The sequence below is a fragment of the Sus scrofa genome, chromosome 13 (genome assembly GCF_000003025.6).
Source record: "Sus scrofa isolate TJ Tabasco breed Duroc chromosome 13, Sscrofa11.1, whole genome shotgun sequence".
Taxonomy (NCBI): domain Eukaryota; kingdom Metazoa; phylum Chordata; class Mammalia; order Artiodactyla; family Suidae; genus Sus; species Sus scrofa.
In genome coordinates, this window is record NC_010455.5 from 151,457,262 (window position 1) to 151,474,754 (window position 17,493).

Consider the following 17,493-nt stretch of genomic DNA (forward strand, 5'->3'; position numbering starts at 1 on the left):
AAAAAGACTTTGATGAAAGAAATTGAAGAGATAAATGGAAAGATATTCTGTGCTTATAGATTGAAACAATTAATATTGTTAAAATGTCCATACTGCCCAAAGCAATTTGCAGATTTAATGAATCCCTGTCAAAATACCAATAGCATTCTTTACAGAACTGGAGCAAATAATGTTAAAATTTATGTAGAAATACAGAAGACCTTGAAGAAGCAATCTTAAGAAAGAATAACAGCAAAGCTGCAGGTTATCACTCTTCCTGAGTTCAAACTATACCACAAAGCTTTACTAAAATCAAAACTGCATGTTACTTGCAGAAAAAAGATATACAGATCAGTGAGCAAAATAGGGAACCCAGAAATAAACCCCCATACTTACAGTCAATTAATTTACGATAAAGGACCCAAGACTATACAGTGGGGAAAAAACAGTCTCTCGTCTATAAATAGTATTGAGGAGTTTGTGTTGGTAGATGCAGATTATTTCATTTAGAATGGATAAGCAATGAGGTTCTACTATATAGCACAGGAAACTATCTCCAGTCTCTTGGGGTAGTCCAAAATGGAAGATAATATAAGAAAAAGTGTGTGTGTATATATATATATATATGACTTAATGTGCTATACAGCAGAAATTGACAACACTGTAAATCAACTATACTCTAATAAAAATAAAATTTTTTAAAAATAGTACAGGGGACACTGGACATTTATGTGCAAAGGAATGAAATTCGATTACTTTCTCACACCATATGCAAAAGTAAACTCAAAATGGATTAAAGATTTAAATGTAAAATCTGAACCCATAAAAGTCCTGGAAGAAACCATAGGCAGTACACCCTTTGACATCAGTCTTAGCAGTGTTTTTTTAGATCTGTCTCCTCAGGCAATGGCCACGAAATCAAAAATAAATAAATGAGACTGCCTCAAACTAAAAAGCTTTTGCACAGCAAAGGAAACCACCAAAAAAATGAAAAGACAAAATACTGAATGGGAGTAGATATTTGCAAATGATATACTGATAAGGGGTTCATATCCAAGATGTATAAAGAACTCACATGTGTTAATATCCAAAAAAAAAGAACAGACAATCTGATTAAAAAATGAACAGAGGACCTGAATAGATACTTTTCCAAGGAAGTCATGCAGATGGCCAATAGACACATGAAGTGATGTTCAATCATCACTGATAATCAGGGAAATGCCAATCAAAACCACAATGAGATATCACCTTACTCCTGTCAGAATAGCTGACATCAAAGTGGCAATAAATAACAAGTATTGGCAAGGATGTGGAGAAAAGGAAACCTTTGTGCACTGTTGGCAGGAATGTAAATTGGTATAGCCACTGTGGAAAACAGTATGGAGGTTCCAAATAAGCTTGAAAATAGAACTATCATGCAATCAGGCAATTCTACTCCTGGATATTCACCTGAAGAAAATTAAAACACTAATTTGAAAAGGTATATGCACCCCTTTGTTCACTGCAGCATTATTTAAAATATCCAAGAAGTGGAAGCCACTTAAGTGACCATCATTAGATGAATGGATACAGAATATGTGATATATATAATGGAATATTACTCAGCCATAAAAAAGAATGCCGTCCTGCCATTTGCAACAATATGGATGGACCTAGGGGGTATTAGGTAAGAAAAATACCTCTGACAGAGAAAGACAAATACCATGTGATTTCCCTTATATGTGGAAACTAAAAAACAAAATAAGTGAACAAACAGAATAAGACAAAAATAGACTCATAAATACAGAAAGTAAACTAGTGCCTCATCAAAGGGGAGAGGTTTGGGGGGAATGGGAAAAAAGGGCAAAAAGGATTAAGGGGTACAAACTTTTAGTAATAAAATAAATAAGTCCTTGGGATGTAATATGCAGCTTGGAAAATATAGTCAATAACTTTGTATGGTGACAGATGGTTACTACACTTATGGTTATCAATTCATAATGTTTGTAAATGTCAATTCGCTTTGTTGTACACCCAAAATTAATATTGTATGTCAGCTGTGCTTCAGTAAAGAAAAGGATGTTGTTCTTTTGAGTATTAAGGCTTCCCTCTCTCTATTTTCCCAGTTTGAACTTCTTTGTAAACATGTATTCATCCTCAGAAGAACCCAGTTTGAACCATGTTTTGTCATCCTTACTGTGCAATTCTGCAGCCTCTAAGGAAGTAGCCACAGGAGAATTATGTTCTTTGATTTTTCACTGTAATCATCATGTGACCAAACTTCTCAGGGCAAACCTCAATGCTATATCAGATGTAGCATCAACAGGGTAGAATTATCTCAAGTAGGTAAATACGTATTATGCATTCTGGTTGATATTTACACTCAACTGTATTTCCATACCAGTTTGGCAGAGGAAATTTACCAAATTAGTGAAGTTCGGAGGTGAAAGTCTAAACTTTTAAACTTTTAAAATGTAAGATGTCTCTCTCATCTCTCTGTAGCACACTGAAATAGTCATTGAAGGTCAATAAACATTTATGTAAGGCAAGGAGTAATTACTGGCTGATTTCATTTATTTATTTTATTCTGAAACCTTTATAAAATGAGACCTAGTAAAATATTGTAGTTGATTGACCTTTTGTTTCATGAATTTTACTTTTACTCAGTTTAAGTTGTGTGTATCTAAAGTGATACATAAAAATGGAAGGCAGGTGACTGATGATATATTCTAAGGACTCTTCTCAATGTATGGCAGTCTGTAAGTGCTTTGTGATTTCAAAGTTGTTCTCAACTTTTGTCTAAAAGGGGAAAAGGAAAAGAAAAGCCAAAAAAGGAGAAGAAAGGGCTAAGGGAAACAACTGTCAAGACATTTCACAATTCTTACTTTCAAAACAGTGTCTAAAATTCTTGTGGAAATTTTCTTAGAACTTAATAAGCCTTTTATATCAAGAAAAAGACTGGTATAGCATCAAGACCTTATCCACTGATGTTAGGGAAAGCCTTTAACCCTGTTGTCCGACCCAGGCCTTAAGGCCTACATCATGTGATTTAGGTAGGAAATAGCCTTTTTCTGAGATTATAAAATTATTTCACAGTAATGTGATTTGTTGCGTTTGGATTAATTGAACTGCACTGATCATGGCATTATCATTAGTAACACCTTATTTTTAGAGGACTGAACCAGGAATGTGTTCCACGTCAGCCATATTTTTAGAAAATAAGCTTTTCAGTTGTTTTTCTCATTAAAAAAAATGATACATGTCACTTAAGGATACTTTATACAACATAGGAAGTGTAGAGAAAAAAAGCAAAAATCGTCTGGAGTCTCACAGCCTGGAAGAAAACTATTGATGTATTCTAGTGAATTTCCTGCTTCCTATTCTATCTTTTTTCTTTAAGTCAGACCATAAATGGTCTCATATAGCTTATATATTTGTACATGCTGACTTTCCTCCCGTATTTTCAGAAATCTTTTTATAGCTGCCTCTGCTCTACTTTTACGGATGTACTATAATTTACTTAACTCTCATCTTGATGGATATTAAGGATGTTTCCAATTTTTTTGATACTATGAAAGTAACTGTGCTAAAGATATATAATACTAGAAATGGCAGAGAAGGTATTTTAAGGCTCTTAATACTGTTGCCAACATGTTTTCCAGCAACATTGTATCAGTTACTACTGCAGATGAGAATACCTGTCTTTTACCTCATCATTATAATTCTAACATCTTTGGTAATTCTGTGGTTGAAAAAACACCATCTTTGGAGTTCCCAAGGTGGCTCAGCAGTAATGAACCCTACTAGTATCCATGAGGACATGGGTTCAATCCCTGGCCCCACTCAATGTGTTAAGGATTTGGCATTGCCGTGAGCTGTGGTGTAGGTCACAGATGTGGTTCAGATCCCACATTGTAGGATTCAACCTGTAGCCTGGAATCTTGCATATGCTGTGGGTGTGGCCCTAAAAAGACCGAAAAAAAAAAAAAAGGAAAAGAAAAAACACCATTTTAATTTTCATTTTTCTGTTAGTAAGGATAAGTGTTATTTTTATATTTATTGGCCATGTTTCAAGGAATGTGATCATAAAACTAAAATAAATTGGGGTGGCAGTTTTTTATTTAAGCTCATCTTAGAACAAGTAAATATGGGGGGGGGGTGTAGGAGGTACCTGTATACTTGATTTGCCTAGCCTGCACTCACATATAAAGGTGTTTTGTGATAATAGAACCTAAATATTTGTAGAGCTCGTGCTTTGCAGATAAGCACTATGCAAAGTACTCTACATCTGAAATCACATTTACTTCTTTCAGGAGCTCAATGGGTGTAGGTACTATTTTTATCATTCCCATTATATAGACAAGAAACAGAGGCACAGATAGGTTAGGCAGTTTGTCCACAATCACCCAGCTGTTCTATGGTAGTACTGGGATTTGAACAAGTGCTGTTTATCACTACATTATACTGTCTCCCTGTCTTCAAATAATTTTGAGAGTGTTTTGTTTTTTTTCCAATGAGGAGTGAACCTATATCTGGGTATACACACTGAGTAAATGAAACTATTATTGAAAAGATAGAATGTGGACCTAATTTATGTATTCAGCAAATGTCTCAACAGGGTGCCTGCTAATGGCTAGGCACTGTGCTGTGTGCTAAAGATGTAGAAGTGAAATGTATGTTCCCCCTGGCTTTGTCGCACTCACATTTCTATTAAAGAGATGTGTAAGTGTACATGTTCTGTGCCTTATGTCACATCTTTGGAATAGACATTAACCTAGATCAGGTTTTCCCCTGATACTCTTCTGTTTATGTCCTGGGGATTCCACCAAGAAAGCCCCTCCTTGGTTATGGATTTCTTAGAATATGGAAGTTTACAGCTCCTAAAGTATTAATAGTAACTCAGACCCATGACTTTCACTTTCTAGATTTCCAGTTCCTTTTAACTTGTTCTAATTACCATTTATGGTCTGTACTTGACCACAGGGGGGGGGGGTTCTGGTTGTTTTTAGCTCTGTATGTCATTCTTTCTGGTGGATCCAAGAGAAAACCTAGACTTTCTGTCAGCTTAGACATCCAGTAAAGACAGCAGATTATGCTTTCAGTTTGAGGAGAAGGAGTTTCTTTATACTAGAACATATCTTGAACTATATATCAGGATGCCATTGATCCTACTGAGAAAAAAAAAAAAAAAAAACTTTTTTTTTTTTTTTTAAAGGGCAGCAGGTGCTGCATATGGAAGTTCCCAGGCTAGGGATCAAATCGGAGCTACAGCTGCTGGCCTATGCCACAGCCACAGCAATGTGGGAACTGAACCACATCTGTGACCTATATCACAGCTCACGGCAATGCCAGATCCTTAACACACTGAGTGAGGCCAGAGTTTGAACCCACAACCTCATGGATACTAGCTAGGTTTGTTTCCACCGAGCCATAGTGGGAACTCTGGGGAAAAAATTCTAAACTCTGGAAACCAAGGGCTCCCAAATATGGTGAGCACTAGACTACATTTTAAAGGCAAAGTTCTCTAACAGGCAACTGTTCCTAAAGACCTTTGCCCACAGCTTTAGCTTACAAACTTCTAAGCGGAATCTTATGCTTAGGAAACAGCTCCGAGATTATTTAGACCTTCTGCCCTCTTTTTTTTTTTTGATCAGGTTTTCTGGGTTTTTGTTATATATATAAAGTTTCATGAGATATTTGTATATTTTGGAGGTTAATCCCTTAGCAGGGATTTTAAATTTTTTATCAAAACATTAAAAGCTCTCTTACTATCAGCAATAACTATTAGGAAATGAAAAAAACAGTAAAACTAATATTTAATACTTGATCAATTAAAACATTAAAAAAACATTGAGAATTAAAGTATTTTTATCAAGAGTAGTTTGAAAAATGCTTGCCTTCTTGTCGTATGGTTTGAATACAAAGCAAACATCTTGTCTATGCCTTGGTGAATTGCCATACTCCTTTCTAAGATTGAATCAACTTCCAGCACTTTCAGTGTCATGAACTATCTTTTGCAGTTCTGTTGTCGTGAACTATCTCCAAGAGTTCCTTTCATGTGAAGTTCTTTGCCAGAGTCACTTCTTCTGGGACAGCTTCATTTTTTGTCACAACCTCCTCACTGTCCTCATGTATGCCAATAAGTTCACTTTTACTAAGTTATTCTGGCTGCACGTCTAGAGTCTGGAATGACAGTAGTGTTGATATTCCACAGTCAACTAGTCTATGTTCTATTTGAATTATACTTCTAGCATTATCACATCTCGTTTCTTTGCTCTTTCATCTTTATTGCCCAGTTTCTGGTTTTAATTATCCATTGTAAAATGTCACAGTGGTTTATTACTGGGAGCCAGGAAGTAACAGCATATGCTTTGCTGTCTGTGTGTGAATTGAGTACCAGATGTGCAGTGACCAGTCACCAGCAGTCTTCGAAAAGAGTGACATGATTGGTCAGAGATCATGATACACATCTGTTATTTATGTAGTGATTTGTGGACCGAGGAGATAGCAGTGAAGTTTACACTTTATGCAGTTACTATGTTCATATATTGTGGTAAATGAAACTTGAATTGTGTTTTGGGGGGACTTGTGTTATTTAACTAAATAATGTTAACTGAAATTCATACATAATTGGGACAAAGTGGGGACAGATGTAATTTATTTCAAATTTGTGCAGTCTAGACATATTTCCTTTCATTTTCTAACTTTCTAGTCCCTGCTCAAGATTATTTCACCAGGATTTTTGTCAGAGGTATTTGTTTAGGTATCTGTAGAAATTGTTGAAAAATTCAAGGAAAAAATTCATCACAACAGTATTGAGATCCTACCAAGACTTTTAGTCCAATCTTGAGGAGTAGCTTAATATTGAAAGTGATTAGGCATGAAAGAATGAAATTTCTTTGTGGATTAGAAAAATTATTCTGAAGAAGTAAAGACTTCTACATAAGGAAATTTCTATCTGGGAAGGTAAAACATCATCATAATAAGTATTATTACAAAGAATTCTAGGTGTTCCTACTGTGGCTCAGCAGCAATGACCCCAAATCCAAGAGGATGTAGGTTCGCTCCCTGGTCTCACTCACTGGGTTAAGGATCCACATTGCTGTGAGCAGTGGTGTAGGTTGCAGACACGGCTCAGATCCCACATTGCTGGGACTGTGGCGTAGGCTGGCCACTGCAGCTCTGATTCAACCCCTAGCCTGGAAACCTCCATGCACCATGGGCGCAGCCCTAACAAGCAAAAAAAAAAAAAAAAAAAAAAAAATTCTATTAAATAATCTTGAACTCCCATTGCTTTTCCTTGGTTTTGTCCGCATAATATCAAATTCTGTTATTAAATCATGTTTTTTTTTTGTACACTGGTTTTATTGTGGAAGGAACTTAAAAAACCATAGCTCAGCAATAAACTCTTCTGTAGAAATACAGTTGCTATTCCTTTGACCCTTTCTGAATTCAAACATCCCAACTTCCTGCATATATTCTGAGGGTGTGGTACCATTCACAAGTCCAGGAATGTTTAGAACCAAGGAAAGGAAGTTAGTGTGTTAAGACATCCTTTTTCTCTTATCTTTTATATTCAAAGTACTTCAAAGCTCAGGCTTCACAAAGCTTAGACTCTTTTATTTCTGGGTCCTGTAAACTGGGGATATGATTTCTAGTCAGTCTTCATCTTGACAAAATTGTTTCATCAAAGCAAGTTGGATAGTATATGGAGTTCATTATAAAATTATTTTACCTTCTGGCAAGTAATCAGTTTATTATTGGCATTAATATTCATTTCTACCCAGCTCCAGTTTCACAACACCTTCATTGTTTTTTTAATAAGCGTGTTAAATATTTTTAAATAGTAATTTAAATTTAATTAAATAAAAAATTTGAAATTGTAGTTTTATTTTAAAACTTATCAGGTATGTTTTATCTGCAATGAGACAGTATTGATGTGCAGCTCAACAGATACCAAAACCACCCTTAAATTACTTCCTTAGAGTTACCAGAAAATAGCACTGTAATAATAAAATCAAAGGTATGTCTCCTTTTATGATTTACTTTTTATTTGATGTGCATTACACCTCACTGGTTAGCCTTCCTATCTCATTACTGACTCACTAACCCCTTAGTGCGTGGGTCATCTAAGTGTCATGTGTTTAGAACAGGCATTGAATTTATGGATTTTCAGGTTTTGTTAGATGGACTTCGGTCTGTGTGGATCTATATGGGCTTATTGAATCTCATCTTTGGAGCATCGTGAAAACTAAGATGATAGGTTTTATTTGATTTCCAAGTTGAGCCTGGTAATTTCACTAGAATTCATCAACCACAACCTGCATTCTGTCTTGTATATGCTTTATGTCAGTGACAAGGAGACGAGGAAACCTTAATGGAATATCTGTTCATCGTATTAGCCACCTTTCTTCAGATGGCTAGAGGGATGTGTCATTTCTCTGTTCACATGAATTTGAAAGATAAAATACATAATAGGGCTTTTTTAGGCTAGAGTAGACCCACACCAGACCCACACCTTTTATTTAACTAGAGAAGAAGATCTGGGAGTAATACTCCCTGTCACTCACTCCCCACAACCAAAACACATTCATTCGCATGTTAGAATGTAAGGAGCATTGAGCAGAAGTATATCTGTCTTTTTTCGTTGCTAGCACTAAGAGTAGTGATTGTCACATAGTAGGTGCTTGATCAATTATTACTGAATAAAGTAACCTCTAGTCATACATCAATTTGGTTGATATGACTTGGACTAATAACAGGGTCTGGTACATGGTTGGCACACAGTAAACATTCATAGAACAAATGAATGAACCACCTACGTCATCTCTGAGAAGTAGCTAACTAGATTTAATTATTTTATAGAAGGCATGAAAGGGAAACTTTTAGAATTCCTAATTTGTTGAAAAAAATTGATATTGTCTCCCCATATATTTGCTGTTACTGTGTCAGCACTAAGTTTACAAGTTCGTTTAAAATTTTAAGTATTGACCACACCCAATGCTGGTTGAATATGGAGTGACAGGAACTCTCAAACATCATGCATTGCTAGTGAGAATGCAAAATGGTACAGCCACTTTGGAAAACAGTTTGACAGTTTTATACAAAACTAAATATACTCTTTCCAGATGATCCAGTAATCATGCTCCTTGGTATTTGCCCAAATGAAGTTCAAAACTTAAGTCCACACAGAAACCGACACAAGGATGTTTGTAGAAACTTTGTTCATCATTGCCAAAACTTAGAAGCAAGTTTTAAGGTGTTCTTCAATAGAATGGATAAAGTGTATATCCAGACCATGGAATGTTATTCAGCACTAAAAAGAAATGAGCTATCAATCACAAAAAGACATGGAGGAACCTTAAATATGTATTCCTAAGTGAAAGAAGCCCATATGAAAAGGCTGTGTACACTGTGATTCCAACTATAAAACACTGTGGAAAAGGCAAAAGTATGGAGACAGGAGATGATTGGTTGCTAAGGGTGGGCAACAGGGAGGAGAGATGCATTGGCAGAGCACAGATTTTTAGGCCGTGAAAATATTCTGTATGATATATAGTATTGGGCATATGGCATTATACATTTGTATAAACCCATAGAGTGTATAGCACCAAGAGCGAACTGTAATGTAAACTCTAGATTTGGGGTGATTATGATGGGCCAGTGCCGGTTGATCCTTGTTAAAAAATATGTATGTATCATTTTGGTGAGTGAAGTTGATAATGAAGAAGGCCATGCATGTGTGGGAGCAGGGAGTATATGGTAATTCCTTGTACCTTTCTCTCAATTTTTTGTAAACCTCAAACTGAGCTGAAATAATAAGTCTTTTAAAAGTGTAAATACTGTATATACATTCTTTTTTCTGTAGATGTTTGACTGGGTCACTTTGCTATACAGCAGACATTGAAACAACATTGTAAATCAACTATACTTTAATAAAAAAAATTGCATTGCAAAAAAAGTAAATACTGTATTTCCCCTATTTTGCATTGCACTGCATTGATTTCAGTACTTTTAGCTAAGGGGAATTGTCTAAAGCATGCAAATATTAAAAATTACATAGATTGTCTTGTTAAGTAGCCAGAAAATCATACCAGGAAGTTAAGAACACATTAAATCATCTTTATCTTAATGCTGAATATTCGGGGAATTATTTGAATTTATTTTCATTGTTGCATTTAAAGTTTTTTTAGGTTTGATAAATAAGAATAAATCCACTTTTTAAAGGACAAGAAAAAAGTCACCAAAAAAATCCTGGAGATTATTGGGTTCTATGGCATCTCTATCAGATTCCTGACAAAACATTCAGATATGCTGGAAAAATTAACAGATGGGCCTAGCAACAGGATACCTTCTCCAGACTTGCTATGGAACCTGCTAAAATGTGTCCATTGTGAGCAAAGGAAGTGAGTCAAAAGAAACCCTTTTTAAAGATTCACTAAAGAGAGCATGGACATAATCTTTCGTTGCCAGTGGTTACTTGTTAGGAATGGCTGCTTAATTTTAAAGAATTTAAATGCCTTGAAAATAAGTAGTAGTTGAACAAATCAACAGGAACTAAAGCCACCTCAAAAAGGTTTGAAAAAACCTTTCTGTAAAACACTGTCAATCAGTAGTGTTTTGTGGTATTTTATTTTTGTTTCTATGGTCAACATTATTTTTCTCCTATATCTCTTCTAAGCCTGAAGAGGTTGAATTTTATATGGGTTTAAACTCTTAGTTTTCTTAAGAATGGTATAAGTCAGGAGTTCCTTTGTGGCTCAGCGGTAATGAACGCAACTGGTATTCATGAGAATGTGGGTTCCATCCCTGGCCTCACTCAGTGGGTTAAGGATCTGGCATTGCTGTGAACTGTGGTGTAGGTCACAGATGCGGCTTGGATCCCGCATTGCTATGGCTGTGGGGTAGGCCAGCAGCTACAGCTCTGATTCAACCCCTAGCCTGGGAACTTCCATATGCTGCAGGTGTGGCCCTAAAAAGATTTTTTAAAAAAAAATGTACAAGTCAGCCTTTTTGCATGAACTTCTGCTATACTCTTAAGGTGAATTCTTGTTGCTTGATCTGTGTAGCTCTTTTAGGTATTGAATTAAATCTAGAAGAGTCTCTTATAAATGTTTGATTGATTGTGAGGTACATTTGAAACAGTTTCTATTTTATAATCCTTTTGCATAATGTTCAAGCTCTTTTTAAATAATGGGATTAAGATGGAAACCCTGACAAATGTCTAGAGAAAGTTTCTTTTTTCTATCTGTGCCTTTGTATTTTGTGACCTTTTTACTGTATTTTTCCTTAGAAAATAGGAAAGCTCAAAATCTGTACCCTTTAAGAAGGCAGGGATATGACTGAGTCATAGTCACATAAGTTCCAAGACTTGGTGGATCAGATGAAAGCCTGGAGAGCTTGCCGTGTTGTTTCTTACTTCTTTTTGATTCTTGTGGATTTCACTTGCTCACTTAAGGATTAATTACTGATTAGCCCTTCATCTCCCCCTAAAGAGGACAAAGTTGAGATTACAATCCACAGTGGGAGTAGAGGAATTCCTGTCATGGCTCAGTGGTAATGAACCTGACTTGTATCCAGGGGGATGCGGGTTCAATCCCTGGCCTCCCTCAGTGATTTAAGGATCTGGCATTGTGATGAGCTGTAGTGTAGGTCACAGACGCGGCTCAGATCCCATATTGCTGTGGCCATGGCATAGGTCGGCAGCTACAGCTCTGATTCAACCCCTAGCCTGGGAACTTCAATATGCTGCAGATGCAGCCCTAAAAATAATAAATAAATAAATAAATAAATAAATAAGTAAATAGAGTATGAGTAGAGATTTTAAATTCAGGTGCCTGTATTAGACCTTAAATACCTTAACCATAGGTTGTAATCTAACCCAAGGTTATAACACCTTAAACATAAGTTTTTATCATGTCACTTAGGGGTTTATTTGTTGTTTTCACCGTAATTGATCTGTTTGTCATTTTCGTGGATGCTAAATATAAGATTATTTGAAATTTCCCCCTCACCCATTGATTAATGGAATGGTAAGTAGCATGTGTGGATGAAACAGCACAGTCACTCATGCAGTATGTTTGAGGTTACTTTTAACAACTTTGTTCATGAAAAATTAATTTTAATATTAACCAAACCCAAGAGATGAATATATGATAACAATACTATTTTCAGACTTGTTTTAGGCATTATATTATTCATTTAGGGAAACTGGACACTAGACAATAAAGGTAATAACATCAAAAGCAAATTTTGTTTGTTCATACCTGTTAAGTATTTGTAGTTTATTTTTATGAAATTAATTTTAGTTAAACAACTTAGGCATTTCCTCCCACCTCAGGATTTCAAGAGGGTGTGATTTGTCCCAATGTTTATTCTATGTCTTCAAAACAAACAAAAAAATATAGATTTCCAGATGCTTTACTGATTTTACATAAAGTGCAACAAAATTCTCTTTTTCTCATTATTACCAACTAGCCAGTTTTTTCTCATCAGTATTGTGTATATCAGTTGTAAACCTGAAGCAGTTTTGCCCCTCAGGGGATATTTGACATTGTCTGGAGACATTTTTGATTGACATGGCATATAATGGGGGGGGGGCTGTTACTGGCATATAATGTGTAGAGGTCAGGGATGGTACTAAACATTCTATAATGCACGGAACAGCCCCCTAACAACAGCAACTTATCTGATCCAAAATATTAGTAATGCCATGATTAGGAAAGCCTGATGTATATAACTTCACCCTAAGGGAATAAAATGTCACCAATAAATTCAGCATTCATATTTATACTGCCATGACACCATTTAGTCATTGACATGTTAGAAAAAAATTTGAGATGGCTTGACATGATATGAAGGAGTTGCTCCTCGAAGGTTATTCAATTATAGTAAGTTATCAGTTTAATCTTTGCACCTTGTAAGTTACAGAAATCATTTCGCTTCTTGTGATTGAGCTCCTGTAATTCTTTGTGTTTTTTTTTTAAGCTCTTAAATATAAATCCAGTTATACGAAGGAGAAAACCATTTTTCTATTAGTTGCTGGACTAATGCTCACTATCATTGTCATTGTTGGAGCCATTCTTTTCATCCCAGGTAAGATAGACAGTTACTATGAGGGAAGGCGGGATTGCTAAGGCGGAGGGCATTTCTGAGAAGGTGCATGGTAGTTTCCTAGAGCTGCTATAACACATCACCACAAACGGGGAATCTTAAAACAAAAGAAATTCTCTCACAGTTCTGGAGGCCATAAGTCTGAAATAAAAAAGTCCCCAGGTCTGTCCACCCTCCCGAGATGCTAGGGGAGACTCCTTTCTTGCGTCTTCTGGCTTCTAGTGTTTGCTGCCAATCTGTGCAGATTCTTGACTTTTGGCAGCATAACTCCAATTTCCTCTGTGTCACATTGTCCTCTCCTCACCTCCCCTCGCCTCTGTGTCTTCACTAAACTTCCCTCTGCCTCTCTGTTACAAAGATACTTGTCATTGGAGTCAAGACCCACCTGGTTAATCTATAATCCTTAACTTAATCATAGATCTTACAGTAAAATATAATACTCACTCTTTTGCTATATAAGTTACTATTCACAGATTCAGGGGATTTGGAGGTGAATGTGTCTTTAGGCCACCATTCAACCACTGAGGCCAAGACATGGAAATGGGAATGAATATGGGAAGCAAATGTGTCTGGAACTGCAGTTGCCCTTGGAGATGGCAACATGAGTGGGAAGTAAGGGTACACAGCCCATGGAAAGAACAGCAGAGAAAGACAGGCCACAACTCAAGAGTTCAGACTGTGGAAAGCCTTTATTGGTTTTTGGTTTGAGTAGAATACAGTATCAGTGTAATATTTAGGAACATAAACTTGGCAGTTCTCTTTGCACCTAGAATTAGTAAAGACATGGGGAGGAAGGAGATGCATTCAGAAGACAACTTGAATGAACAGCTGCTTTGGGACAGATTAAATGTAGCAAATGAAGGGAAAAGTAAGAGATTCCAGAGTTTATCACTGGAATTATGTAAGGTAGTTAAGAAGGAGGCAGAGCCAGTTCAAGGTTTGATATGTTGAGACTTAGATGTTGACATAAAGATGTCTTAAGTTTGGGAGTTCCTATTGTGGCTCAGCAGGTTAAGAACCTGGCATAGTTTCTGTGAGGATGTGCATTCAGTCTCTGGCCTTGCTTAGTGGATAAAGAATCAGGCATTGCTGCAAGCTGTGGCGTAAGCCTCTCAGATTGTGTGTTGCTATGGCTGTGGCATAGGCCAGCAGCTGCAGCTCCAATTCATCCCCCAGCCCAGGAACTTCCATATGCTGCAGGTACAGCTGTAAAATAAAAAAAGAAAAAAGGAAAAAAAAAATAGATGTCTTAAGCTTAGTCTTGAATAGTCAAAAAGTAGTCATTTATTTTGTGTTAAGTTCAGGGAAAAACATATTTTTAAACTTTATACTAGTAGTATTGAGATTAATGCATTTAATGCATTTAGTACTTTTAACATTCCATAAGAGGAAGTATGAAGGAAGATATTAATTATTATTTTTAATTATTAACAGGTGAATATTCAACAAAGAATGCTTGTGGACTTGGTTTAATTGTAATCCCTACAGCAATATTAATATTACTTCAATACTGTGTGTTTATGATGGGTGAGTATTTGTTATTATAGTATGATTTTGCCCTCTTTTTTCATTAAAAAGAAGCAATTTTGGTTAAAATATTTTATTTTTTTAAATAATGCAGTGGAAGTTGGTTTATTAAAAGATCCCCCCCCAAAAAAAGATTTCTCAAGCTACTTTTAGTGACATTTCCCCATATGGTTTTAGTTTTATGTAATTCTTAATTTTATGTAATTTTATAATGTTTATAATTATATATAAATATATATAATTTTACATAATAAATTTTATGAAATTTTACATATTTTTATAAATTTAATATAATTTTAATTTCATATAATTTTAAAGTTAACTTAGGTTTTCAAGGCTTTCAGTTATCTTGTAAAAAATGGTTTTCATATATATTTGATGTCAGTGGTTTTTTTAAATTATTCTGTGTAGTTTTTAATGATTATCTTCATATTTTTATTTCAGTTTTTGGAAGCTAAAAAAAGTAGATATAAAACATGCCCTCTCTCTTCTTTTGCTGTGCCTCTCTGTTTAAAAAAACTAGTTCTACAAAATAGGATTATAAATGATAAATAGTGGCTTTATTATTTTTTTTAGTTACTGGCAGATCTGAACATAGTAGTTTTAAACAGTGATGCAGATAGCCAACCTATAACTGACGTCATTTTCACTGCATTTTGAGCATAAATCACTAACATTTTTATTGTTATTAAAGTCTGTTTTTTTCCATTTGTGTTTAACTCTCAGCCTTAGAGCCTATCTCTGGCTTACTGCACATTGGAAAGGTATCAGTTTGTTATAAAATCACAGATCTAGACACAGCAGATAGAGGTCAGGATGTTTACAGTGGTGTGTTGGCATAATGGTTCTCTCAGCTAGAGCAACTTTGTGCACATGTGGCAAAGCCAAGCATAAGAGCCATTCATGTGGTAAAATGCACAGGTGTGGTAAAAGGAGCATTGTTTTAAATGAACCCAACTAGTTTCCATGAAGACATGGGTTTGATCCCTGGCCTTACTCAGTGGGTCGGGGATCTGGCGTTGCCGTGAGCTGACGCAGCTCAGATCCTGCATTGCTGTGGTTATGGTGTAGACCAGCAGCTACAGGTCCAATTTGACTCCTAGCCTGGGAACCTCCATATGCTGCGGGTATGGCCCTAAAAAGACAAAAAAAAAAAAAAAATTTTTGGTTAAAACTATCAGTCCAGCTCAGCTGACTGTGAAAATAAAAGGTTGCTGAATGTGTAAATCTGGAGCTGACTACTTGTGTGGGAAGACAAGGTCTGGATCACTGGAAAAGAATCTACTGTCTGACAAAGAACTCTAGAGACCATCTTTGGTTATAGGATATTATTCTTGATTGCACAAAATACAAGCAGGAGTGATTTCTTCTTAAAGATTCTCAACCCACTGTTCCTCTCTCCAGCTCTTGGAATGTCTTCCTTCACCATTGCCATATTGATCCTTCAGGTATTGGGCCATGTGCTCTCTGTGGTTGGACTTAGCCTCTGCGTCTCAGGTAAGAGCCCCATCCTTCTCCACTCTCACTTTGTCTTACTAGAGATGTCTCTTGAACAGAGCTCTTCTTTCCCTCTTTTTCTTTCTTCTTCTTTTTAAATACATAGACTTTATTTTTTAGAGTGATTTTAAGTTCGCAGCAAAATTGTGTGGAAAGCACAGAGAGTTCCCATATACCCCACATAACAGCTTCCTCCTCTGTTAGCATCCCCCACCAGAATGGTAAATTTGTTATAGTTGTTGAATTAGCATTGACATAATATCACCCCAAATCCATAGTTTTACATTAGGGTTCATTCTTAGTGTTGTACATTCTATGATTTTTTTTTTTTTTTGTCTTTTTTCCTTTCTCTAGGGCTGCTCCCGCAGCATATGGAGATCCCCAGGCTAGGGGTCTAATCGGAGCTGTAGCTGCTGGCCTATGCCACAGCCACAGCAACAAGGGATCTGAGCTGCATCTGCGACCTACACCACAGCTCACAGCAACGCCAGATCCCTAACCCACTGAGCAAGGCCAGGGATTGAACCTGCAACCTCATGGTTCCTAGTCGGATTTGTTAACCACTGTGCCACAATGGGAACTCCCTGATTTTGATAAATGTATTATGACATGCATTGTAGTTATAGACATGATATCATATAGAAAAGTTTCACTGCCCTAAAAATCCTCTGCTCTGCCTACTCATCCTTCCTCCCCCTAAACCCCTGGCAAACCACTAATCTTTTCACTTTCTTCATAATTTTGCATCTTCCAGAGTCTTACAATTTGAATCATACAGTCTGTAGTACTGAATAACATTCCATTGTATGAGTGTACCACACTTTGTTTATCCCCTACTGAGAGACATCTTGGTTGCTCATTTGGGGATATTAAGAGTAAAGTTGCTCTGAACACCCACATATCTGTTGTGTAGATATAAGTTTCAGCTCCATTCAGGTAGATACCAAGGAGTGCAATTGCTGGTTTGTGTATGAAGAGTATATTTAGTTTTCTAACACATTGCCAAACTGTCTTCCAAGGTAGCTGTACCATTTTGCATTGCCACCAGCAATGAATGGAAATTCCTGTTGCTCCACATCCTTGCCACCATTTGGTGTTGTGAGCTCTTCTTTAATAACTCTTCTCTTCACCCCACTGAGAGTGGTGCTTTCCACATTGCCGTGAGACTATTGGCTGTATATGGCTTGTAGGCTGATCATTCGAGTCGCTAAACTGCTATGCCTGTATTTGTGGGAAAGCTTTCAAAATAACCAGGTTCCATCTAGTTGGTTGGATCCTTATGCTTTACAGACTATTTTTCCATTAGTCTTGATTGATAAGGTACATGTTCTGCAGATAAGGCTTTTTTCTTTTAATAATTTGGAGTCACTTCACTAACTGACTTAATAGTGATGAATG

At 36.3% G+C, this 17,493-nt stretch overlaps 1 protein-coding gene across 8 annotated transcripts in view; it reads left to right on the plus strand.

Moving 5' to 3' along the window:
• CD47 (CD47 molecule) overlaps nucleotides 1-17,493 on the plus strand; it is a 60,132-nt gene that overhangs the window by 29,329 nt on the left and 13,310 nt on the right. For all 8 annotated transcript variants that reach the window (XR_002337499.1, XR_002337496.1, XR_002337498.1 and 5 more), the window contains 3 exon segments: nucleotides 12,946-13,053; nucleotides 14,506-14,598; nucleotides 16,003-16,095. Coding sequence is in view for 4 of the 8 variants with exons in the window: in XM_021068528.1 (XP_020924187.1) it covers nucleotides 12,946-13,053; nucleotides 14,506-14,598; nucleotides 16,003-16,095 (294 nt within the window). In the remaining 4 variants the exon portion in view is untranslated.